This window comes from Cynara cardunculus, assembly GCF_001531365.2.
Source record: "Cynara cardunculus var. scolymus isolate 2C chromosome LG 1, CcrdV1, whole genome shotgun sequence".
In the NCBI taxonomy this organism is placed as follows: domain Eukaryota; kingdom Viridiplantae; phylum Streptophyta; class Magnoliopsida; order Asterales; family Asteraceae; genus Cynara; species Cynara cardunculus.
Window position 1 is genome coordinate 12,432,976 of NC_037528.1, and position 27,992 is coordinate 12,460,967.

At 35.4% G+C, this 27,992-nt stretch overlaps 3 protein-coding genes across 4 annotated transcripts; 1 reads left to right on the plus strand and 2 right to left on the minus strand.

Moving 5' to 3' along the window:
• The first annotated feature begins 986 nt into the window (after positions 1-986).
• Positions 987-7,196, plus strand: LOC112520170 (BRCA1-associated RING domain protein 1). 2 transcript variants are annotated; one of them, XM_025128473.1, is made up of 13 exons: positions 987-1,185; positions 1,282-1,335; positions 1,433-1,503; positions 2,392-2,487; positions 2,584-2,978; positions 3,448-3,717; positions 3,872-3,972; positions 4,205-4,391; positions 4,472-4,563; positions 4,990-5,080; positions 5,350-5,515; positions 5,610-5,728; positions 6,642-7,196. In XM_025128473.1, exons 1-13 carry the CDS (start codon positions 1,106-1,108, stop codon positions 6,999-7,001), a joined length of 2,082 nt encoding a protein of 693 aa, XP_024984241.1. In that variant the 5' UTR covers positions 987-1,105; the 3' UTR covers positions 7,002-7,196. The 2 variants fall into 2 exon arrangements, with proteins under 2 accessions (XP_024984241.1, XP_024984249.1); XM_025128481.1 differs by lacking the exons at positions 987-1,185; positions 1,282-1,335; positions 1,433-1,503 and having other exon boundaries at positions 2,401-2,487; positions 2,579-2,978.
• Positions 7,197-11,341: 4,145 nt separating this feature from the next.
• On the minus strand, positions 11,342-15,267 carry LOC112500282 (cyclin-B1-2-like). Its single transcript, XM_025103726.1, has 4 exons — positions 15,008-15,267; positions 14,824-14,924; positions 12,167-12,264; positions 11,342-11,615 (listed from the first exon to the last, which is right to left on the minus strand). The coding sequence occupies exons 1-4, from the start codon at positions 15,131-15,133 to the stop codon at positions 11,515-11,517; spliced, it is 426 nt and encodes a 141-aa protein (XP_024959494.1). The 5' UTR covers positions 15,134-15,267; the 3' UTR covers positions 11,342-11,514.
• Positions 15,268-16,065: 798 nt separating this feature from the next.
• LOC112523600 (alpha-mannosidase 2) lies at positions 16,066-22,351 on the minus strand. The gene is made up of 4 exons (XM_025133271.1): positions 21,698-22,351; positions 21,385-21,534; positions 19,511-19,543; positions 16,066-19,130 (listed from the first exon to the last, which is right to left on the minus strand). The coding sequence occupies exons 1-4, from the start codon at positions 22,301-22,303 to the stop codon at positions 16,395-16,397; spliced, it is 3,525 nt and encodes a 1,174-aa protein (XP_024989039.1). The 5' UTR covers positions 22,304-22,351; the 3' UTR covers positions 16,066-16,394.
• Between the last annotated feature and the right edge of the window lie 5,641 nt (positions 22,352-27,992).

Below are 27,992 nucleotides of genomic sequence, written 5' to 3' on the forward strand. Positions count from 1 at the left end.
CATATTATAACATCGACTGAGATAAATAATAAAATGAAATATTAAAAACACGATGTATCTCGCTGCATTGCGCGAGTACGCTTCTAGTATATATATATATATGTGTGTGTGTGTGTATATATATAGGGGCATAATCAAATGAAAATTAATTAGTTTGTGGTAACTGTAAGATCTAATCTCAACCACAAATCAATAGATAAATTAGGAAATTTATAATTTTGATAATTTTGAATTAAAATTTTAATGCAAGAACATTTTAGGTATTTTAAAACCCTCATCTCCTCTCTCTCCGTCCCCCCGTCCTTCGGCCTCTAGTGATACCACATTGGTATCATAATGCATCTTATATATGATTGGGTATCACACTGAGGTCGTTTTGTGTGGTCGATCGGAGATGTAACACAGTGGTATCACAATGCATCTTATATGTGCTTGGGTATCACACTGTGTTTTTTATTTAACAGAGTCAATATTTTTGGGTATCACAATGGTATTCCCGAAGGACAGGGGGTGAAAAGAGAAAAATGGAGATAAAATACTTTAAATGTCCCTGCATTAAATTTTAATTCATAACAAAACCATAACTTGTTACCTCGTCAACCGAGACTACTCCAACAAAAAAAAATGGACCGATTTGGGCTTCTGTTTCCTATGGCAATCGCTCCTACGGTCTATCGTCAAGAACGACCCTACCTTCATAAGATATACTAATAACACATTAAAAAAATTTAGTAAAAAAAATATTCTAAATTAATGTATGATACATATTGACATCATTTTATTACATTTACTCCAAGTAATTGAAAATTTCTATTAAAAAAAACGTGCATAGTGGCGGGAGTTTTGGCTGGCAAAGCGTAAATATGGTAATCAACTTATTGCGAAAAATGCCTTCAAATCAACGCGCCACGTTTCAAGCCATGGGCGGCAGCGATCCCGCTATTTCCCCCCTCAAATTAACAGTGGATCCCACACCACACCTCCATACTCCTCCATTTACATATAATACCCTAGGTCTTACCTGCCCTAATTTACCTTCTTCTCGTATCACAATCACACCACCCTTCACATCTCCACCAGTTTACAGTGAAAGTTCTACTGGGAAATGGAAGAAGCGCAGAGGTTGCTCAATCCAGGGGTGCTTCATCTTCAAAAACTCGGTCTTGAGCTCAAATGTCCCCTCTGGTTTGTTTCATTTTCATTTATTTTGGTTAAACTGATGCGTCTTTTAGGGTTGATGAATTCTGATTCTTGGTGCTGCAATTTCTGTTTTCTTTGCAGCCTTCAGTTGTTTAACCGACCGGTGTTGCTCCCTTGTACTCACATTTTCTGCAGGTTAGTTCGCATTTTCTTATTTCAACATTTGTTTTTTTTTTCACAATTAAATGATACGACGATTTGTGTTTGTGGTTTACTGTCGTTTTGCAAACAGTTCATGCATGCCGAAAGCAGTTCAGATTGGGTCGGAGTGTCCAGTTTGTAAGCATCAATATTTTGGTCGAGGTATGGAGAGAAAATCTATAAAATTAGTTTTTTTTTTTGTGTTTGTTAGTGTGTTCTTTTCATGGACGTTGTTCATTGAATCCCGACACTGTATTTTCTTTAACTTCTATGGACTATGAAATTTTATTTTTGGGGTGTTTGGGATTGCTTATAAAAAAAATTTATTGACTTATTCCAATGTGATACCATTAATAAGCATTTTTGAGTGTTTGGATAAACAAATTATGTTGGTGTCAACCCGGTAATAAGGAGTTACCCTTCTGACTTGTAATAAGTTGACAAGTGCTTTTATAAAAAAAGAATAAAAGTTGTTTCAAATAAACAATCCCAAACACCCCCTTTATTTTTTGAACGCAGAGATTATATTGTATGGATCATCGATACTGCTTCTAATAGATAGACGTGATTTGTATACTGATGTATTTGAAGAGTACATGCTAAATGGGATTATTAATCTAGTATGTAAAAGCAAAACACAAAAACATTATGCACAAGTGTTGACTTATTAGACCATCTCCAATCACAACACCACCAAAAGTTGATCCATTTTCAACTACACGATATGCTGTTTGAATAGGAACACAACATGTATGCTTTTTATCACCATCTATGGCAAAATGTTATTTTTGCATGCTGGTTGGAATTTCCAAACTGGCAAAATGGTATTTTTATTGTATGGTTGGAGATGCTGTATGCATCTTTTCGGTACAATTTGGCATGGGCATAAATTGCTTAGAAGGATGGTCACACAAAAATATTTTAGATAATGCTGATGGTACCTGAAATGCATGATTTCTGTGTGTACTAATAGTTGATGAAACAAGAACTTTCTAGAACCCAAGATGCATTTGTGGCCTGATTGGTTTGTCCTTTTATTGTGTTACACAGAGGTAAAGCCTGCACTGTTCATGGAGAATATTGTAGCCATCTATAGGAGTCTTGATGCTACATTTAATGCAAATCTTCTTCATCCTGTGTGTTCTGGTACGTAAATGCCTTACTATTTATTTACAGTAAATTTATTTTTCTTTATTCAATATCTAAAGACATTGATTTACTTGAGTTTTTCCATTAGTGCAGATGATGGCCATCCTGCTTCATTTAAGATGGATGCTAACAATAATCCAAGAAAGGAGAAAGTTGATATAGCACAAGATGGAAATTCTAGCAATAGGCAATCTATGATTTTACAAACTGCTATGCCTACTTTGTTAAATGGTTCTGCTGAAGAGTTGGTTGCTAGGAATTTTGAAAAATGTATTACTCCAGAAAGTAATCAGAAACAAGGATTTAAGATGTGCAGTGGTGATAAACCCAATCTTTCCAATACCACGGGTCAGGTGGTGGCTGAAAGGCACATGGAGATTGGCGTCTCTGGAGTTGGCTTCATTCGGTTGGAGCAATTGAGCCCTCCATTATCCAGTGATAGCAAAAATATGGATGGGAATTGCAGTGATCCAAGCAGCACTAATATGGTAAGAACATATTCTACATAGCTGCAATTGTTAAAGATATATACCTCCATTTCAGTAAATTGTGTTGTTTTTAGACTAAGACTAACGTTTGCCTACATCTATATCCCCCATTCTTGGATCCTTTTATGTGTGCAAACATATGTACTTCATGACATGTGTACTTATGGTAGATGTTTCTTATGTTATCTCATGTGGTAATGTTCTAGGTTTCATGCATACTCGTTAAAATTTGAAGCAAAATGTAATGTGTACCCTCTACTTGTGTATACACCAATTTTATCTAGCTTCATCATTCATTCCTTTTCCAGTAAGTCATGCATTTTATTTTGAGTACACCTATGTATGTGCACTTTTGTATCTAATTAATTTTGCTTGGAATATTTCATTGTTTTTGTGAATCATATATTGGATCATGTATTTTTGACTTCTCATAATACTGTAACATGCATTGGCTGGTCTTCCTTTTCAGAATGCAGGAAGATATTCACTAAAGAGACTAGTTGAGAATGATGCTTATGGGACAAATCTGGTGTCAAACAATAGATGCACCTCTGGAGCTAAGTGTACAATTGAAGTCAAAAGACAAAAGAAAACAACTGACCGATTGAATGATACAAGGTTGGACACAAATGGTCCTCAGACCAATGTTTTGGCTTCTGAAAATGCAGCTACTGGGAAGTCATCTGTTGATTTGAAAAAAAGTCCTTGTGCCTTTTGCCATTCTTCTAAGCAGACAGAGGTGAGTTCTGAAACCCAAGTTTTCTTGTAATACTTGGATGCTGTTATTGTTGGAAAATACATGTGTAGGCTACCTAAAAACTTCTGGGAAAAAAGATGACCCAAAAATCTTGATAGGGGAAGCTTACTTTTGGTTGTTTTTATACATTGTGTAGGGAAGTGGACCATTGGTCTCCTTTTTCAAAGGGAAGAAAGCAGAGGGGAATGCGGCCGACTCCCCCAAGGCTACACACGTTCATGAAAAATGTTATACATGGTATGCATATGCTATTGACTTTTTGAGTAATACACTAATATGAGTCCCAATGTGAATGCTACAACACTGTACCAGCTTGCACATTGTAAATTAACATTTAAGGGTTAAAATTTCATTTGAGACATGCATGTTGTTTGAGCAAGAAATAAAACATTAATTGATGATATGCTCTCCACAATCTTGAAAGGAATTTTTTTGTTGGGAACATTACAAGCAACATTTACATTGACAGGGCTCCTCAGATTTTCTTTAAGGATGGAATCATCCAGAACTTAGAAAAAGAAGTGGCAAGGGCTAACAAGCTAAAATGTAGTAGCTGTGGTAAAAAGGGAGCTGGTCTTGGCTGCTATATGAAGTCATGCCCAAGAACTTACCATGTACCTTGTGCATATGATGATTTGGACTGCCGATGGGATTGTGTAAGCAACTAATTATGCACAGTTGGGGATTCTGCTGTTATGATTTTATCAGAGATTTCCTAATTATATGTCATCTCTAGGATAACTATTTGTTGCTGTGTCCAAAGCATGCATCTCACAATTTTCCAGAGGAACAGAAGTCAAAGGCTGGGAAGCATGACACTGTAGAAAGGTATCAGTAGTCAAATGTAACTTTTATATATCATTTAGATGATTGTTTCTGTGTACTATGAACTATGGTTTTTTTGATCTGCTGTGGTTGATCTGATAATTATTAATTAACTTTAGCCACACAAACCAGCATTGATGAATCTCTGCACCGCTTCATCTGCTGTGTCTTTTAAGCGTATGCACTGTGTTTTTGTCCACTCTTTAAATATATAAATAGGAATGCTTTACTATTGTAACTACTTGCCATGGATATGTACTGCTCCAGTAGAGAAAGTATGTGACACTTTTCAATCTTTGATTACTTGGCTTGAATACCTGATTATCATTGGATAATATGAATTTTATTTTTAAATAATTAACTCCAAAGAAAGCTACCTACCTAATAACTTCTCCTTTACTTTTGTGATGTCTGTCATTTTGATTACAGAATAACTACGCATCTGAATCCTTGCAATTCACTGTTGAAGGGTGGAAAGAATTTGGTGTTATGTGGTTCAGCTCTTTCTTCAGAAGAAAAGGTTGGTATAGGTTGTTATTTATTGGCAAAGGTCTGTTAGTTTTGTTAGTTTATTTGACTGTAAAATAGTCTAACTTTATCAGCTCTACCTCTGGAAAACTGGGTTTTTCATCTTATTGATCTCACCAGCCATCTTTTTTGTTTTAATATTCTTGTTTTCCCTGCTTTTTAGTTTTTTTATTTTCTTTCTGTGTTTTCCTACTATTGCTTCTGTTAAGGATATTATGGGTCTTCATGGATCCTTCCTAATCCACAACTTTGAAAATGCAGTGTTCTCTGATTGAGTTTGCAAGAAGTAGTGGGACAATAGTGTCCAAATACTGGAAACCTAATGTCACCCATGTCATTGCTGCTGTAGACTCAAATGGTGCATGCACTAGGACATTGAAAGTTCTCATGGCCATTTTGAATGGGAAATGGATTGTTACTGTGGAATGTAAGGTTTCTGATCTTAGCCTCTCTATCCTCAGTGGTTGGTGTTGATCTTGGGGTCTTATTGAACAAAATGTGATGTTGTCTTCTGTTTTCAGGGGTAAAAGCTTGTGTGGAAGCTGGGTGTCTTGTGAAAGAAGAACCATATGAAGTGCATCTAGATACCCATGGCTGTTCTGGTGGCCCCAAAGCTGGCAGGCTAAGAATCCTAAATAATGTAAGATCAATATTTTCTCTTTTATATTAATGATGCTCTCCAAAGCCGCACTTTTGTTTACTTTTGAAGTTGCATTCATATTGACTTTTTTAGTATGGGCTTAGGAGAAGTTGAAAGTGTGCCCTTATGTTTATATGCATGCATAGATTATTCAGTGGATCTTTAACTAACCATCACTCATCAAATTTTTTATCAACAAAATTGTAAGGTTAGAACCTAGGAAGCAGGGGTGTTGGCTATTCCATGCTGTATCTCTATATTTTGTGCTTTAGAAGTGTAGTTCTTAAGGACCATGAATGCAACAGGATTTGTATTTGGTGGCATGAAGGGAGCAATTTGGTTATATGTAATTAAGCAAAGGGAGACATGAAAATACGCAATCAATAAATTTAAAATCACACCAAAAATCTACAGTAAGACAGACATCAGTAAGGCCATGTTTGTTAGCAGTTTAATGAGCTATACATGACTATTTGGTAGTGGTGTATTGATATAGAAAGTGGCAGTGAGCTACTAAGGGGGAGCTTTGTGCAGCAAGCCAACTTTTTTCCAAACCTGCCCCTCCCAAAAAACACTCTTTCCATCTATGAAAAAGCTCCAAGCAAAAACCTTCCCAATCGCTACAAACTGATTAATCCACATAGACAGCTTTATCCATGCATGACTTAAAAACCAACCAACCAAACTCTAAGAACTATATTGTTTGTTTGGTTATAGAGTGTATAAATACAGATACATATAAACTCATACTAGTATCCTCAAAACTTTAGAATCTTTGAATCATAGTTACCATTTAGTATGCGGTTGCATCCCTCAGATTCAGAACATGCAATTCTATTGTAACATTCTAGTGTTGAATTAGAGCTCCTGATGTGATTTTGGTGCAAGTAGCTGAATAGATGTCTCTTTGCAGGGTCCAAAACTTTTCAACGACTTCCATTTTTACTTCATTGGGGATTTTGTACAAGCTTTCAAGACCGATCTCTTAAGCCTGATTACAACTGCTGGAGGCACGATCATCAAGACCAAAGATCAATTACTATCGTCAAGTAATGACACAGATGCTACTGTAAAGCGATCGGCGTTGGTTGTTTACAATGCTGATCTTTCAGATTGCTCTGAATTTGAAGACGAAGATAGCATTAAGTTCCAAAGATTAGCTGCGGCAGAGGATGTAGCTCGAGAATGTAAGTCCCAGATTGTTGGACATACTTGGATATTGGAATCAGTTGCTGCATGTAGTGTAGTTCCTATCATCCCATCAAAGGTCTAACAATGGTGGTTAATACCTGTTTTTGGGGATGCTGGTATTTTGTCACCTTGGGCATGCATAGACCATTGTTACAAGCCATATGGGTTTTGTATTATATGTTTTGTGTTGCTTTTTAACCCTGTGATTGGTTGAATGAAATTAAGCTAGAAAGAAATAAAAGTAATGAAAACATGTTCTGTGTGTTGTGCTAGAAAGTTGAAACAGTATGCTGGTATGGAGTGAAATTAGTCCATTGAATATATCGTTTGGTACTGTTGGCAGAAAACAGAAACACTCCTAGTGGTCATTTACCAAATACTTACTCGGTAAGCGGTTACAGTTAAAATTTAGCACTATCATTTACTTGTCGGATAAGATTTTAATCTGCTAAAACAGTATTGTATGCAATAATTTACTCGGTAAGCGTTTGCTGTAGTAAGAGCCGTTGCTCTCACTTATCGGGTAAAACTTTTGGTCCTCTTGTTGCTCTTATCGAGTAAGATTCTTGGTTCTTACTATATTCATCCGATAAAGTAATGTGACTTGGTGTTTACTTATTCGAGTAAGCGTTTGGTAAACAACCTCTTAGATGACTATTCAAAGATGGGTTCATATTGGATTATCTAAAATAATTATTGATCAAAGAGCTACAAATAAGTAGGAGGATATCAGTACAGTTTGTATATACAAACCTATCTTTGATAGCCACGAACTAATTTAGTTTTTTAAATATATTGAAAAATTCTGCTTGATTACCCTAAGCTAGCTTATTGAAGTATTAATTGAAGGTGTTTTAATAAGTTAGCTTATTTGAAGTATTATTCCCCTAACTATTTCTTGTTATAAACTAATATATTTTTTGGAAAATTTATTATTATAACATTTAATTATTACTTAATATATATTTTAAGAATTATTAATAAAAAATATTTAATCATCAATTAATATATAATTTTCAAAAGTTGTTAAAAAATTATTTAATTATTAATTAATATATATTTTTTGAAAAATTATTAATAAAGTAATTTATAAAATATTTAATTATTAATTAAATAATTTTGTTAGTTTGTTTTATAATAATATTATATGTAAGTAGGAGGTGTTGAAGATTGCTTATTTAAAGTGTTCATTGACTTATTCCGGTGATGTATTAGTAATAAACATATTTTGTTGTTTGGATGAGAAAAATAATAATATTTATATCGATGTCAAACCGGTAATAAAAAGTTTTTGATAAGTTACTTTCTTCTAACTTATTAAAAACAATTTATCAGCTTTGAAAACTAAATTACCTTTTTACACTTTTTTATCAGATTAAGGGATTCTTAACCTTCTTTCCCTGCAATCTACCATGGTAAGATGAAGGTTATGCTTTTTGTTTCAACCCTAAAGCTGAAGTTGAAGCAAAACTGTTTTATGTTTCCTTCAAGCTCTCAAACAAGCTTTCCATGACTTGCAGAAAAACCCTAATTCCAAGAAAATCGATGGTGAAAAACTTCAATTCCAAGAAGACCGATAACTCTCAGTCGAAGGTTTTTGTTGAGCCTCTTCTCCACATTTTATGTTTTTTTTTGTTATGAATATCCTTTTTTATCATTTTATATGTATAAGTAAATTTGCCAAATATTAAAAACAATTTATCAGTTTATTACGTTTTGATACCGCCATTAAATAATCCAAACGCTTTTTATAAAACTCTGATTTGATACCACATAAGTTGACAAACACTATTACAAAAAAAACACAAGTTATTTTAAATAATACATTTTTGTTACTGCGAGATATATTGGCAGCCGCAGATCGTTTTGAGACAACAAGAATAGTCAAAATACTCAGTTGGTAGAAACTGATTATATAATATAAATCTCTCTCCGGGATTCTCTAATTATTTGACTGTTGATGGGTCTGGACCTATGCTTATTTTCAACTCCCCGAAACATTTTGCCGCTTAAGCAATCCCGAACACCTCCTTAATATAACCAAAAAATTCAAAAGTTCTAACTTTCATATTTGGATAAACGACAAATGATCATGTCAGAATAGAAGTTAAGGTAAGAAGCATAAAAAACGATTTAGACCCTCAATCACTTTTAATCCTATAACCACCCATGAATTACACTTTAGAAGGGAATTGGTCTAACGTATCTCATTAATGTTAATCTAGTGGTTCTCTTCCATTAGAATTGATTCAAGGGTGAAGATCATTTTTTACCGTTCTCATCATAACTTTTATTCTTACCACTAGGATTAACAACCTCCGCATAAATAAACACAGATTAGATCAAATTTCATATGTTAATTTTCATGTTTTAAAACCCATACTTATTTTAGGACGAGCACACATGTAAAAAACAATCGACCTCAAAACCTTTTAGTAAAAAGCATTATCTAAACTAATAAATTTGACAATAACAAGGCATAATTATTTGTACAAAATCACAAATATGCAAACCATGTCGTAATTTGAACAAGATATTATATAAACCGTAACATATGTATCACAAAAAACTAAAAAGAAAAACAATTAATTATAATAAATTAAGAATTCACTAGATACAAAATAATTAATGACAACCACAAGGGTGGTGCCTGATTGGTTTGAACTTCTCAGGTTCAAATCCAAAGAGAAATAAAAATCTCCTTGTGGCCATGGAGATTCAATGCGATGACTCTGGGCAGAGGTCTCATGTTCAAATCCAAAGAGGAATAAAGATCTCCTTGTGGTCACGGAGATTCAATGCAATGACTCCGGGCTATCTGCAAAGCATGTGGCCGCCCTGGGAGTCGCTCGCATAGTAGATTGGATATTCAAGTTAATAAAAAAAATAAATGACAAATATTTGAAAAAGTTATAATAAATTGATAAACTATCTACTCTTGTGTTATGGCCACAGAGATTCAAATATGGTGACTCTGATCTACCCGCAAAGCAGGTGGTCGTCCTAGGATTAGTCGGCTTGTATAGCGGGGTTGGATATCCAAGTTAATCGAAAAAGAAAAAAAAAAGATATGCTTCAACAATTATGCTGAAGTCTTTTTTAAAAAAAACAAAAAAAATCTCTAAATTTAAAAAAGAAAAAAAAATAACATAATTGTTGAAGATACTCACAATCCTGGATTTTGAACAATGTTTTAAGATTCTCACCATATAAATGAAACAAAATCACGAATTTTATTCAGTTTCATTTTATGAAATGAAAAGAAAACATAACAAGTTGAATATGATTATAATAGTTGATGCATCATATTACAATTAAAATTTGTTACAAGTAACACAATTAAAATATGACAACTGTGTTTTAATAGTTTATGTTCTTATTTCTTGAATACACTAATTCAATTTTTAATCATCATGTATTCTTTAAGAACCACATGTGAGGATGCATTTTTCAATAGTGGCAAAGGCTAACGGACGCGTATATGACCAAAGTCGTTCCGCCTTTCTGTCAACTGAGCTACACACCTGAGGGGAACTCCTACGGATTATTAACTTCTATGATCTGATATTTAAGGAAGTCTATTTCAGTATTCAAATTTAAGTGTTTTTGTTAATCTTCAGTATAAATATCTCTAAAGACAAATTCGAGATTTTAGGTTAAATATAAAAAGCATAAAATCAATCAGGTAAGCATTGGGTTATAAAAGACTCTTCAATCATAGAATTCTATATTACCATTTACCTCATGCCCTACCCATCAGCATCCCATTCACACCGGCATTGGATGGTGTTGAAATCAATTAGCGTGATTCATTGAAATGGACTAGGATACGAGGATAGGTGCACCAAGGCTAATCAATCATTGCATACATCCTACCTCCCTATATCCGACTGCATGTGGATTCACTAGGTTCATTTCATCTGGTTTTGTTTGGTTTAATCGAGTCTTAATCACCTGCACCGCCCTGCCCCACCACTATGTTAACAAGCACATTGTCAGTGACAGTAGCATACCTTGCAATGATGGTAGACTTGTTCCTCCTGTGTTAAGCTGAGACTACTTTTATCATGTCATCAGCTTCCTGCAATAGGATTGTATATGTCTCATTCATATACATCACAAGAATACAGAACTTTATAAATGCATAGCTACTAGTCGAAAATACTTGCCTTCTCTCTCAAAGTCACTTCTGCTGCTTAAATCACCATCATTTGCTCTCTCTTTCCTACTCTCCCTTTAGTCACATCTTTCACAGAGTACAATGGCTTTGATACATGAGATATTTTTCTTATCATGATTATAGATGGTCACTTCGATCATTGCTACATCATATAATCATGGCCTCATGTTCAACTACACACACGCTACCAGCTGTGTTATATAGTCCCGTGCCATCTGGATCCTATCTTGGAGGTCTAAACTGATTTGTAAACAAAATAGTAGCAATAATACGAAATAACAGGTTTTACATACATCTAAAAACGATAGATCACAATAAAATATGCAATGTAGAGGCAGATGTTCAGGTTCATATTTAAAGCCAAACCACAAATGTCTGCAAGACTGAAAAGCATAGATGCAATGAAACACTTGCTTCACATGAAACTGGGATGAACTGGTCCCTTTGAGAGTCCAACACGAACTTCCATTCCATGATGCATGTCTGGAATGCGCATTGTTTCAGTGTCATGGGCACCTACAATTAAACAATCATCAACACCAAAATTAAGACCGACCAAAGCCCCATATACATACATTTTCACTCATAAGTAGATTATGAAATATATTGCTGAAGTAGAGGCTCAAGTACCATTTTGGGAATTAAATTTAGAACCTTAACTGGACTCAGCTAGAAACTAGTAAAATTTCTGAAAGAAAAGGATAAAAAGAAAAGGAAAAAGAAAGTGAAACCCCATTTAGGTAGGCATGAAAAAAGTCCATGCCAAAACATGAATGGAGGATTATTGTTACAAAGATTGAACAATAGTTACAATCAACTACTTGTTAAATGTCTCGACTGAAAATGAAAAATATATTATATTACTGCCAAGAAAGAAATGGGGACTCAAACTCAATCAAATTGCAGTAACTGATGATGGAAGCAGATAGATCCATATAAAGTACAGAACAATGAGAAAATTGAATATTCTACCATCTGCTGCTGTTTCAGAAAGAAATAAAGTTCTAGCATCACTAATGTGGGCAAAAAAAATAAGTAAATAATTCCACTTGGTATTATCTTCTTACCTTGGAGGTAATCTTCAACACCAAAATCTTCCAACGCTCCTGTAATTGACTCTAATCCAAGCATGGAGGATGGTATAAGTCCGGGAGGCCTTTGAAATCTGGAAGCTCAAAACATTAGCTACAACAAAGAACTCCCACAGGGAAAACAAATGAGTCATCAAAAACAATATGTGCAACTATATACACAGTTGCAAAAGCTGTATTTAATAAGAGCACTTGATATTGATTTTGTTTAGTACATTGAATCTTTGAAATAAGAAGAAACAACTGCCTTAACAACGAAATAAATCAAAAACTTATTTCACATCCATTTATTGGAGTCTGTCGCTGAAAACTAAAAATCTCCAACCATCCACATCAAGTATAATTTTTTCCTTATCAAAACCTAAAATACCTGATATTAGATGTCAGGTTTCCTGAAATGAGAGAATTTTGGGCAAAAAGTTGATTACCGACAACCCCAACCGGCCCCACACCCATGTGAGATTAAGGCTAGCTAGCGCACACTGCGAGGGGGGGGACTGAATCCGGAACCAGTCTTGTATTTGGGCAAAGTCACCCCACCCCTTTGCCAACTGAGCTACACGCCGGAGGTGAAACAAGTAACTATACTTCAAATATCTAACACTAAATGATAAAGTAAGACAGAACAAGTAGAAGGGTCACTACTCCTTCCATATTGAAGTCCCCCCTGACAGGTATAAGGGACACAAATATTAGCACCAACTTCTGTACATTTACCAAACCATGCATAGCTTCTCAATCTATTTTCAAGGGGGTATTCATAAGACGCAGGAGTAGAGTAGCAGACTTAGGTGTAGGGACCATTTAGCTAGCAGGGATAGGGAGAAGGGGTTAGAGAGGCTGAAAATGGGGTAGGAGGAGGGTTAAAGAGCTGATTATATGGAAGGGTGTGTGTTTCCTTTGTTTTTATTTGTTTCATTGTGCCTTTTCTATTTTCTTTTATGTTGCTTCCTCTTTACTCATTTCGGTTCTTTTTCTTTTCTTTCCCTTTTCGTTCACACTTTTGAGCTAGGGTGTTCACGGAAACAAATGATCTATCCTTATGAATAGAGGGCAGGTCTGCGTACATCCTACCCGACCCTGCTTTCGAGAAAGATATATTGGGTTTGTTTACGCTTCTAGATTAGAAGATGTCCCATAAAATAACACTGTCATATGCAGCAGCAGCCACATAATGAGAGAAGCTACGATAATATGAAAGCCACATTTCATTAGTCCAAGTCAGCATCAACGTGAAAAGTCAACAGACCTTTTATCTCAAAGTAGTTGCGATAGGCTAAAAGATGAAACTCAATGAAGATCTACAGTTCCAGGAGTGAATGACGTCGTTTCCCATGCTTATATGTGTTTGCTATCTTCCACTCACTTCTACCTGTTGCTACATTCCGCTCCCTTAAATATTTCTTCACATCTTCCCCTGTGTCATGGGGGACCTATACCTCTCTTAACAACCTTCTAGCAACATCTATCCTCTCCAAAATTAGAATTTGTGCCTTCAAATATCTAATGTTGACATGACAAGCCATCACCGCTAGTGTTGGATAATTAAATTATTCAACAAATTTTAAAAAGAATTAGATAACACACAGCTACTAACAAGTGTGATCTAACTATACGAGTGCACATTAGATCCAAGTGAAAGACCAAATTCATGATTCATTCTTTTGAATGGCTAAGTTCAAGATCTATATCTTTAAAATGAATCCTCATTAACTTGTAACTCGCAGGTGATACACAATTTCCTCCTTTACTTTAAAAAATACGCTTTCAGAGAAACTTTTTTAAGAGTTTCTTCCAGGCAGGTACAAAATTAAAAATAAGCAACAAGTTGATGGAAAATCACCCCTAAGTCAATCATGGAGTTCTGGATTATTTTGCATGAGACACGGAAAATAAGTCATCGAATAAAAAACTGGACTAAGTGCAGTACCAACAAGTTTTGGGAACTTAAAAGGGCTAGCTTATTTAGATTTCGGTTCTATTGGGCTCAGTGGTGACTGGTGAGTTTCCTCAATCTCTTGTGAGCATAACAAACCTTGTTGGTCTATATGTTCAACAGAATGGACAGGTTAATCGGCTTTTCTTGAATTCCATAGCATGGACATTATTTCACAGATGGAAGAAAAGACAGGGTTAATCTATTGCCAGGAAAAACCTAGGCACCTAGCCGCAACAATGGCTACTTTGGGCGATCAACATCCATCACTACATTTGTAAAGGTGTACATGATATCGAAATGAACATGCCATAGTCGATAGACAAGGTTGAACCAACCTTTTTGTTGTATTAGTCATCTGAAGTTATTTTCCAAGCCCAGTACGAGAGTCAGCTAGAGGAAAAATCCTTTAAACCCATAGTTGAGACATATCCCTATGGGAAAAGGGGTCCGCTAGAGCTTATTGTCCTCGTCCATATAGATAAGTAAAACAAGCTGAAAGCACCTAACTAAGGCGTCTTTGATTGATCTTAATTGATTAAGTGTCAACTAACGGATCAAAAAAAAATCCACAGATAAGCAAAACCCTAGTTTGCTTCAACTTTCAAATAACGAAAGCGCATCAGTTTATCAAAAGCATGAATTGGCATGAATCATTATAACAAAACACGTCGTAAAATAATAAACAAATGAATACCTAGAAAGGATTTTCCGATCAAACTCCTGCTTTAACGGAAAAGCGGAGCCATAAGTGTTTGCAAGGATTTTCCTTTTCATCTCCGCTTCTCTCACGACTGCCTGAACAAATACAATTTAATGACTATGAGAAATATTCTCCCAAAAGCATTTACCTGCAATCTAGATAGATAAAAGGCACATACCGTTTGAAAGGCGGATTCGAGAGGATGAGATCCGACAATGTCACTCTTGACGCCTTGAAGGCCAAAACGCAGTGCATCGTTCTTTAGACCTCCGATCTCATGTTCAATTGTCTTCGATGCTTCCATGGTGATGGCTTGTTTCTTGAGTTCCTTCTTCTTCGTATAGAAAGAGAACGATGGCTCTGTAAATACCCTCAGAAAACTTTTCAGGCAAGTCACAGAAGGAGAGCAGGAGACTATAGAGATGCGTACAACACTACAACGGTACAAGTATATCGAGCCTTTGATATCAATATCAAAGCCCACTGCAATTTTAGATATTTAATCATGGGCCCAACAACCCAATATGGCAATAACCAATAACCATTAACCAGTGATGTTATTAATTCATTAATACCACATTTATATTTTTATACTTGTATGAAATTATATGAGATTTATAAGCTGCAAAACCGGGAAATAAATGAGAGAGTGACACGTGCCTCTTTCATTTACTGGTATTCATCTTAAATAATGGACGTGAATTTCTTAATATATTCGTATGAATATTTACACAATTCTTAATGAATGATACACCATTTATGATGAATATCCCATAAAAAAAGGACATATAGCATATTCTCCAATTCACAACACACATTAGGTTTGCACTAGAACATGCTTCTATCAAACTATTTTTGTTAATGTTATTTTTCAAATTGTCATATTTTTTTTACGAGAACAAGTATAAAAATGAAAATAAACATAACCATAAAATGTATAACCGGTAACTTTTTATAAATATATAAATTGAAAAATATACAACGGCATTGTAGTCTCCTTTGATGATTGCAACTACCGACGGTAAGTGATTTTTAGGTCTTCGTCGATGAACATAATAGCTCCACTCATGCCACAACATCTGCACATCATGAAAAACTTGAATCAAGGATCCAATTTGTGTATTTATCTTACTAACATTATATAAAACTCTTATGTATATATATAATAATAATGGTCTCACATCAAAAGGCCAAAGAGAGCAAAAACGTACATACCCTGATACCCACAACACAGAATGATCATCTAAACAATCCTTCTATTATCGTATCGTATGATATGTTAAAAAGTGTACAAAACAACACCAATAGTTTCACATAAAAACAACAAAATCAAAAACCTAACACCTCCTCATCTCTTCTCCTATCTACCATCACAATTTTAACTATCAAAACACACCACCTTACCAACCTTCCAACTGACAAACTCTTCGATCCAATCGTTTCCAGATCCTCACCAAAGAATATGCTTACCCTTCGTATACTTCCATCAAACAGCACCTCATTTTTCAGTCACCGGCAAAATCGATGCAATACTCAATGCCATATTAGCTCCAGCGTTAAAGAGATCACTGATGAGGCCGTAAGTCGAATTTGTAAGCCTGCAATTCCATAGGTGAAATAAGGACCCTTCCTTGACCAACATCTGTGGACTGTTCACCATATCCAAGCATCTCTGTATCATCATGCAAAAGATTTAAAGAAGTTGCTTTTGCATTCAAAACATCAAGACCTTGAAATATATTCAACAGATTCAATGGTTCATCGTCTATCCTTGAACAATCCGACTTCCCTTTCCAACAGTAAGATGAATCCCAGTGTCTTCTCTGCAATATCAGAACTACCCTCGGCTCTTCGACACTCTGCTGTGTGTATTTCAAGGGCCTTGGAACCTTCAAGCTTACAATGTGCAAATCGCAGGGAAACGGAGCAGTCAAAGGTGAGAAAGATCGTGGGGGAGGTTGAACAGATATTTCTTGTGATTTCTTGGCGATGAAAGCGTGCAAGGGATAGTTCAAGTGGGCCCCGACACGGTGAGAGAAAAGAGATGGACTTAGGGGATGCGGGTGCGAAATAGGATCGGGAACTGGGGATATGCTAGATTCAAAAATGATATGGAAAACTATGTTCATGGGATGGTTATCCATCACTCCTTGACCGAGACCACGGCCATCGTCTCTTGTCAACCGTCGATCCAGCATGATCTCGAACCATCCGTTATTAGGGCTAGCCACAGCCAGTGACTGCCTGGTGTGTACAGAAAACCGACGTCCTTTAGATTCTTGCATGAAAGCAAGGGAGGGCATTGGGTAGTAATTTCCCTGCAGAGGAATCTTATCATAAGTTTCTCTACGACTCATCTGAAAGCCATTCAAATCTGAATAAAAGATCCTCTTGTTATCAATGTCCGTCTTATATCTAACAACCAATTCTCGGTCATTGAACTCACCCCCAATAAGCTCCACATGATATTCTTTCTCGATCAAAAGTTCCTGCACCGAACCCTCGTAGTTATAGATGCGGGTGCTGTGAGAGACCGGGGACTTGTTCCAACCTGTTTTTGGATGTGAGAAAACTTCCTGCATCAGAAACCCCTCAGAAATCACCATTTCACCGCCAGCCTGGGTGATCGTTTTGGCATCACCATTCGGCTTAAAAAGGTAGGCCCCACTCTCTGGACTAGAGTACATAGCCAACTCTTCATCAATAACATTCTGAGCACCTTTGATTTGGGTTACTTTCTGTAATAAACCAAATTTGGCATTGAAAGTAAGAGCTTGATGCCGATTTCTAATCTGGACGGAATCACCTTCCAGCTTTGAGCAACTATATGGAGCAAGACAAGGCAAACTGTTAGCATTTGAGGAAATTTTCAACTTTGCTGGTTTGGCCTTTTCACATCCCACAAAACCATTAGCAATATAATAAGTCTGCAATCCCATGGCAGGGACAGATGCTTTCCAGAATACTCTATGCCTTCCAGTGAACATCTTCATTTTGCTGTGCTGCAACTCTGGGGATATTTGGCTTTTAACGCATGTCCAGTTGGAATCTAAAATGGTTACATCAGGCCTCTCGACAATGAACATCATGACCTCATTTCTTGTTTGCTCAAGAGGATTAAAGAGGACCACTGATTGCACTGTTCCCTGATTAGCACTAATCGCTTGGTGCACCGGCTGTGCATCGTATTTGGACCTCACCTGTGCTGGCTCAAACTGCGATGGGTTCTGGTTATTTTTGTCATGATGGATCCCTAAGAGTACCTCAATGGCTTTAGACATAAAGATCTGAAGGTCTTGTAGAGAAGTATGCATACGCATACCGTAATCCTGAACCACATGATCTTTAGCGGTGCCGGTCACACCGTCATGATGCTGAAACAGAGCCAAGTTCCTTCTTGCGGCTGTTAACTTATGCGAGAAACCAGTAGGCAATTTTTCACACTGAGCTCTCTGGCAGTAGCCTAGCAAGAAGACCATTGTCATTTCTGTGGCCCGAAGAGTTTGCTCAAGAACTCGATCAACGGCCTTGAAGAAAGGCCTAGATACATAATACCCACTCCAGTAATCTTGCTGTCTATCGGCATAAGTAAAGAAGTCACCTGATAAAGAAGGAAACCCTCCAATCTGACCAGAACCTATTTCACCAGGATGCGAATAATTTATTCTTTCGGCTTCCTCTCTTAGAGTTCGAAAATAATCCTCTAACGTTCCAAACTTTGCCTCGGTATTTAAGTCTGGAGTTGAATTTATATAATCAAATAACATTTGATAATTCCTAAATTGAGCTTCGGCTTCATCAATGCTGATGTAACGGAAATCATCTCCCAGGGGAATCAGAAGGGTATTGGTCCGATAGAGGGTTGATTTCTTCTTGTATTGATCCAGAAGTTTAAGGGCTCTCTCCTTCACATTTTCCTGGTTCGTCTCTTCTGGATGCTTTCCCCAGGGGCAACGCTCGTACATAAATCCATGCATCCTTGCAAAATCAAACTGGCAACATACGGCAGGCTCAGGCCCACAAGTATGTGGAACATCATAAGAATAAAATGGCATCATGTGGACAAAGATATCAGTCGTTTCATAAGTATCCCAACTCTGCCTCCATATGTATTCCAAATTCTTATGCAAAGCAAGTTCTTTCTTCATTTCGTAATGAGTCCTCTGTATAAGCATGTTCTCGAAACCCATACGTCGAAGAAGATATGCCATAGTAGATGAATAGCCAAAGGGATCTATTGCCCAAGAATTTTTTGGGATCACGCCAACAGTTTCATTTAACCACATATTTCCCTCCATCATCTGAAATAAAACAAATATATAGAGATAGGAACTTCAGGACAAAAACAAAAATATTGTCTGATAAAAACTAAATGCAAAGTATCACAACACATAAAAGGATACAGTATTTATAAGACGGAAATGAGTTACGGAAACAGACAAAGGATTTATGGGATTTCCAGTTGCTAAGCTAGACTGGAGTTTTTGAATAATAGTAAACTATAATGAAAAGCGTTCTAATACTAAATGACGGAAAGACAAAGACACTGTTCTTATGATAGAAGGATGTTTTACTCGGTTACCAATTTAATCGAGATAAATCAGTACCAATAACAAAAGAATGTTCACAGAATCATAACAGCAGAAGAATTTCAACATCATATAGTTAAGCTAAAAGATACCTGTTCAATGATCGCAAAGTAATGTGAATTGGCCTGCAAGACACATTAAAAAATGAAGTTCAGTAAGACTAAAAGGACAACGTGATTCAAGTGCAATTAGTTCCTGTAAAGATATATATGTCGGAAAAAGATTTAGATTCAAACAAAACAATAGTTGAATGAAGTGTAGGCTTGAGATCATCTTCAGGCCATACTGGAAAAGCGATAGAGAAAAAACTCAGAGATGTAGAGATCGACACACACAATCAAGACATTGTGGAGATAAAATGGAACTCAAAACCACTTGCTTAGTACAAAAATTTCGTATAAAAGTGGAACAATATATATGTACGAGTTACTTTACAAGAATCCTAATTTTACAGCACATAATACAAGACATGCATGCCACAATTCATAAAGCAGATATTGTTCTGTATCGCATAGATTAGAACTAGAGATTAAATATGCCACCAAAAACATCGGGTGCAAATAGTTGAAGTGACACCAGTTGCTTAATGTTTTCCAGAGGTGTTGTATACTGGGAATTAGAATGTTACAAAATGGTATTAGAGTAGTGGCCTCTCAAGGTGTAGTGAGTTGGACTCTTGCATCTGCTAGAGATATTGACTGTGAGTATATTTACGTTTCTAGGTAAACCTAACAATGATGTCAGGAACTTATGTGGAAGAAACTGCGACATCCCGTCCCACATTGATAGTGAATCAGAATTGTAAGCTCCTTTATAAGTCCTAGGTTGTGGGCTACAAGTAACTTCCCATCATGATTTTAAGTTAATTTAATGATTATTGGACAAGCACTTCCTTTCTTATAATTAGAAATATCAAAACCAACTTCAGTTTTGGCATCTGTAACTCACTTGGTATCTTCATGACTCTACATCACTAGTTTCAAGTGCTACAGCATATTCTTTTATTTCCTACAAGTTCAAATTATTCTTTCAGGGAGCTTCAATATTCTATATGCCAAAAGTTCAGGGAACTAACACTTGTATTAACCCAGCCCACTTCTGTTTCACATCAAGGTGGATTAAGTAATCCACAAAGAAAACATGTTGCATAGCTTAATGAGCATAGTTGCTTACATCTCATCCCTCCAACTTCCAATGGAATCACATGGCTGAAATTGCCTTGGGCCTTAGGGTTCAAGGATAAATTACTTCATACCCTTCAAAATATTAATGAAGCACTACCATATTTTACTTGTTCATCCATGCGGTACATATCATATCTAGACTCTAGCCAGAGTGATATGAAGCTTGTAAGCCTAGCTATTAGTTACATGATATACTACAAATTATGAAGGCAACAATCTTAAAACCAACTGAAATAAACAATAAATCAAACATCAAACAACATCTAATTTATATGGTAAACTTAACATTATAATTCAATTACAATGAAAGCATATAGGGTCGCACAGCCACATTCACAGTGATGTCTTTCTCTCATATTGCCTGGTCTCTGCCTCTGTCTTTCTCTCTAATTACAAATTGAAAAAATAAAGTTTCTGAAAAAGAAAACATCTTGGTTAATATTCTGGCATCAATCCAAGCTTTTGGGTCTATCCCTCGTGTATGCTTTTCTTGAAGTTTCGTTCTCTATGGTCTATCCCTTGATAAACTATACTATGAGGCTTTACTTTCTGGACCATGTGAGAACTTATCACCCACCATGGATGATTCAGGTCCACAGAACACATCCGTGATCCATTGCTTATTGCTTAATAGAATGAATGCAAGTAGTTAAGTATTCAATCGTGGCAAAACTTACAGATTACTTAATCAGTAAAGCCGGAAAACTCGAAGCAAAAATGTAAACAAGAACCAAGAAGCAAGTGATAGTGAACAGTACTTGAGCTCGTTGGGCCGAAATTACCTCATCATTCATAACCCAGCCACCACCAACAATTTCTAACTGCCCATTCTGCAGTAAGTTGGTGAAAGATTCTCTTTTAGCATCTGATGCATCCCTCCACCATCTCTCTAGGTAAGACATCTCTTCCCAGATAAACTTCCTCCGTTCATCCTACATATATCAACAAATCCATCCATTCAAATAAGATTTCCACCACAAACTCAACACATAAATAGACCAATAACTAGAAGATCGAACACATGTTAGACTAACCACAACAAGTAAGCAATCAAAATATCATATTAACCTACATAGGTTGAATCAAACTAGGCACCTTCGAAAGAGTTTCAACAACAGTGTCGAGAATATGCTTAGACTGTCGATCATAGTACTCCTCAACAGTAAGCTTCCAACCAGGATCATTATGTGAATGCGGTACGACAAATACTTTCAATTTCTCGGTATCCCATTCGTTCCCTTTATACGAAACCCTCCACCCCTGCGTCCAGGGTCCACCATCTACGTCCTTGAATTCGATCTTATCATACAAATCCTTGGTGGTTAAATCCACGGCAGCAGCTCCCAAAGATAAATTAGAGTGATTTGACGATAAAAACCTAGACGACGTGGTTTTCCGATAAACCGGCTTACGTGACTTGAAGACACGCGAGTTGCCGATACGGAATTGTGAGGAGATAGGTCTTGGAACTCCGTAACGATAGACAACAAAAAGGAAGAAGATGATGGATGCGGCGAGTCCGATGATGAAGAAATTGGCGAATATGAAGTCTTTGAGGGCAGTGCGCTTGCGAGATTTACGAATGTGTTTAGCGGATTTGGTGTTTGAGGATGTGAAAGGGAGGAGAGAGCGGGTCCAACCGGCGGCGACTCCACGACGGATGTTGGAATTGCCGGCGTGAGAAGAAGAAGAGAACGCCATAGTGGTTGAGGATCAGATCGGCAGAGTAGCCGAAGGAGACGGTCTCTCAGTCGGGGCTTTGCCTTTGGGTCAATACAACTAGAAGACCGTCGATTCTTGTTTAGCCATCAATCACCGGAGGGCCCAGCCAACGGACTTTTCTATGGGTGAACCGTGCCATTTTTATTTTATTTTTTGCAGGGCTGTTTAGATTGCTAATAAAAATATTTTATTGATTTACTTTGATATCATATCGGTAATAAGTATTTTTGAATGTTTGAATAAACAACTTATACCGATGCTAAACGACAATAAAGAGTTTTTTTGAAAAAATTAAACTCTTTTAACTTATAATAAGTTGATAAATGTTTTTGTAGAAAATCATAAGTTGTTTCAAATAAGCAATCCCAAACACCTCCTTAATATCGTGTACCGATCAATTTTATTTGATATCAAAAAATTTCGGTTGGTACATATTGATACTATTTTGTATCAACATCTCAAAGTTGCAAATTTGCGTGGTGGTGTACTTGTGTAGAGGTATAGACTGTGTGAGTGTGTGGTTGAACAATGAAAGACCGAAAGCATGCACTATGAACGGGAGTGGAGGTATACGTTGAGAAGAGAAGTAGCCGTGGGATACTGATTAATGAGTTAGAGACTTAAGGTTGCCATGATGACTTGTGGAGGCGTTGACCCCTAACTAGTGAATGAGTTATAGCAAGTCAGTAACCGAGTAAGTAATAACTAAAGTTAAAACAAACACTAAACAGACCATTAAATGTAAGTTAATAAATGACTAAATTCCTCTAGAAAGATAATTATATATAATATAATTTACTTAATTGTTTTTTATTTAATAAATAATATATGTATAAATGTTGGTACAGTACAACATTATCATGGTAGACGATTTTTAATACCACATACCAATCAAGTTTATAAAGTTAATACGGTTGGTAATTCAATTGATTGGTTTATTGTGATACAAATTTAACACCCCCAATTTTTTTCATCAAATCAATGCTTACTCTCTCTCCCCAGATAAAAACATAATTCCAATTAAAATAAGTACTTTTAAGAGTAATTTACATATTCATGGTTATTTGTTTTTTTTATAACAAATTGCATGGAAAAGTAATATATTTTAACTTGATTCTTTTTTTAAGTAATGTAGTTTTAGAACTTCTATTTGGTACATAAGATATAAAGTTTTAAACATTTAAGCACTCGGGTAATCGGTTGAAGACTAATTTTAGATTATAAAAAAATCCATGTCACTAACCATGTCAGCAAATAATACTGACTACCACATCACTCGCTACAACATGATAACCGGTTACCCGGGTACTTAAATATTTAAAATTTTACATTTTAGACACCAAAATGGAAGTTTTGAAATTATGTTATCCAAAATAGGAATCAAGCTAAAATACGTTATTTTTTCATATAATTATGTTATTTTTTTTATTAACCTGGATATCCAACCCGTTATGCGAGTCGACTAATCCCTGGACGACCACCTGCCTTGCAGATAGCCCGAAGTCACCGCATTTGAACCTCCGTGGCCACAAGAAGATTTTTATTCCTCATTGGATTTGAACTTGTGACCTTCTGAAACTTTTGACCTTTGAAGTCAAGCTCAAACTAATCAGATACCATCCTTGTGGTGTAATTTTGTCTTTTTTATTAACATAGTCAGTGAGTTTTCAATTTGTTAATTTATTTAGAGACCAAACATACAAAAAAAAATGATTTAACTCATTAAGAAAATATATTTACAAGAATGTAACTAGTAAAAAAGCACAATCATTGAATGTATCGCAAAAACAATCAACGTAACCACATAGACCAACACATGCAATTTACCCTAATTTTAATAACAACCTTCCACAGAAAACATCTATTTGTCATAAATAATATAAATGTGTTAAAGAAAAACTATAAATACAGCTTGAAAAAACAAAGTGTGGTGTGGTGGTTTTCCTTATTTTTATCGATCGATCTTCATTTATTATTAAAAAATCTTTATGGTTTTTATTTAGTTTGATTATTTATTCAGTTAAATCTCATAAAGGGTATTTGGTTTTAATTAATCTGGATTTTACGGAAGGATTTAAATTTTTTGATGTGTTTAGTTTATAGGATTTAGAACGAAAACTGAATTCTAATTTCTATAAATAGTTTATAAAACAACTTATAAATAATTATAAAAATAATTAAATTATATTTTTATTAATTGATTATTAAATTACATGTTACATTATTTTACATATAATTCCTACAAATCCCGCCTATGTGGGATTTCAAGATCTTTTATTTATGAGATTTCAATAAAATCCTTCCTTTAAACCGAACATAGAATAAGAATGAAATTCGATTTTAAATTTCTCCCAATCCAACTTAATCCTATAAATCAGAGGAGACTTAAATAAATAGTTATGAGAGAAATAATATTTTATTAATTATTTATACGAGAGATAAATAGAATTTTAATTATTTTCTATCGATAAGAAGTATTGAAAATAAATATATGTGAAGGAAATAGTATTTTATTAATTTATGAAATATTTAATTAATATAATTATTGTTAGAATTACTAAAATTGAGTATTTGCTGGAGACAGATGTATCTTTTTAAAGATTTTAACATTTCATGCTTTATTTTAGATATAAATTATAGTATAGCCTTCGAAGATGAAAACATGGTCAAAATCAAATAACACTGAAAATGATCAAATAAAGGTCAACATGATTAATGAAATGATATGTGGACAACTTAGCCCACGATCAAGGTCATGCATAATCAGACGTAAGCTTTGTATAAAATCACATTTTATTTGGATGTTCTCGTTTGAACCCAACTCTAAAATTGTGTGTGTATGCATACATAATATAGACACACCAAGCGAGGCTTGTACTAGTTAAAAAGAGAAGCAAGATCACCGAATAAGACAATCCCAAGTAAATTGCATTGTTCTTATTTAAAAATTTGCGTCACAATAAATTCAGTTTTAAATCTCAAATCAACAAATTAATTGTCAACAACCATTGAGGTTGAATTTAAATGACAGGTGTTACTTCATTTTGGGTCTGCGAAGAAAGAATTGACACCGGGCATGATTTCTGGAGACTTGTTGCGAACAAACTTCCTTAATCCATGCTCTGCATACTTTTCACCTTCTATAAAGTTATCCAACACACCAGCAGTTCTATTTTCCTTGGTCACCCTGTACAATCCCAATTATCATAACTTTTACCAACTCATTAATATATAGAAATACCTTTTGAGAAGTCTCTAAAGCGTGAGAGAGCAACATGCTACATGTAAATCAATTAAAATAAAAAGAGCAGATGATATAGATAGACTGAACATAAATAAAATATGAGAACCAATGCATCATGTGCTATTTCATATGATTTTTTTCCTCTATGACTAGAATTTAATGTAGTAATTAACATATATTTGTTTCACATGTACTTGGTTCTCTTTTTGGTGTGTTTGTGAAACAAAAAGTCAAAAAGTACACGGGAAAAAAATCACATTGTTAACCAAATACATATGAAATAAACGCATTGCGAAACAAATATATGTTAATCAATACATTAAATACTATACTTAGATGGAAAAAAAAATCATGTGAAACAAAACCTTAAAGGAGTTCTCATAGATCTCAAAAATTTTGAACTCTCAAATAATTAGAGTAGAAGCACGGTTCATATTGGGTTATCGGTTGTACGAATGACACAGGTTGTATTTGAAACACCCTGTCTCTCTCCCTATATATATGTATATAACCATGCCAAATTTATCCACTACCCCATTTATGACACCGATCAGAACATGCCCCACCATTAATGCGAAAGTTCTAATAATAGGTATGGGAAAGTCTAACAATGAAAGACCACAAACCCAATTTCTCAAAATTCATAAAGTTAGGTGAAAGGAAAAATGTACAAAACCTAGAGGAGTCTGTTTCAGTTATACTTATATGTAGAGTCCTTAACTAGGCATAGATTTACTTGATAGCAAAAGAAGATGGTAGAATGGTTCAACATAGACTCATTAGTCAATTTAAGTCTTTGTTTTAAGAACTTGTGCCATGCTCAAGCCTATCCCTAGTATATAAGAGTGAATCAACCACAATAAATACAACAAAAGTAACAAAAATACCACTAATTTGCAAGCTTCTATGCTTTAGGATATATAATGAAATAATAATGTTTGTGACGGATGAACACGCCTCAAGTTCCAAGCTCTTTATCTTTATGATTGAATCTAGTGTTCATCTCCTTGTTTGGATGCCAAAATGATTTGGCTATAAGGGCTTTACATTTCTTCAGGATAGCAACAAATGTCGAAGACAATACTCCTGTCGTCCTAAAAAGAAGACCGCTTCTGATTCTGATATACTTCTTTTTTCCTTTTTGGTTTTTACCCACAATGAATTAAATATTTCTTGTATAGTATTGTACATATTATTAAGGGGCTGTTTGGTTCATGCTGAGGTATGAAAATAGGAATGTAAATGAAAATGACAGAGAATCAAAACAGGAATGAATTGAAAATGACAGGGAGTGAAAACGGGAATGAATTTTCATTCCCCCCAGTTTAACCAGCAAAGAAAATTTGGGCTTCTAAAGGAACGAACCCATTATATTATGTAAAACCAAACAGTAACTTTTATTTTCATTATCATTGATTACTGTTTAATACCTCTAACAAAAACACCCCCTATTTTTTCACACACAAACAAAATAAGATCACCAACTCGAAAGATCACCCTCTATAATTACCAGCTCTTAAAAAGAGTCTCAGGATGCTTTGAATCAAGTCTTCAACCTGGCGAGGAGAATAGTTTTTGTAACATTCCAGACAAATTCTTTAGCATACCAAAGAGGTTATCTGAATCAGAGGGGTTCTTTAGCATATCAAGGGGATTCAATAGAACACCACAGAACTTCCCTGTGTGAGTTGTGACTCATCACAAGGGTCTCGCTGTTTTGGGCCAGTCTGTTTATGTATTTGGGAGTAGTATATGAATCTCCTATCGGATATCCCGACACTGACTTGGTTCAACTAGAACCCCAAAATTCTGAAATTTGCACTCTCCGCCTAATAAGAATCTCGCATCTCCCTTGCTTGTGAACTAGTGTTGGTGAACCGCGTATCTACACAATTAGACATGCATACCATTCACCAGTGTTCTAAAAGGCGTGCCATGGCGTAAGACACATTTCCGCCATTACGATAAGGCCTACAGATTCACCTGATCACATCACTCAATCCTTCATGGATTCACGCATGTCACAGACTCACAGTTAAAACGAAGTTGTAAGACCCTTCCACGTTCTATTTTAAATTTTTGATCACAAACTCTTTGTATAGAATTAACATTTATGATTTTTCTTCATCTAATATGAATGTAATTTTTTTAATATCGTTATCTTATTGAATAATAAATAGAAAACATATATGTATACGTATAATTATATATATGGCATACAAATTTGCAGCATTATATCACGCATTGAAAAACGTCACGTCCTGGCCGTGGCATGCAAGGCCTGAGGCTTGACCTCGCCTCCACGCCACGCCTCATGCCATTTAAAACCTTGTCATTCACATATATAACTATGCACATACACACAGTTGGAAGTACAAAACACATTTGTATTTTTGTATATTTTTATGGAAGTATATTTTTGTC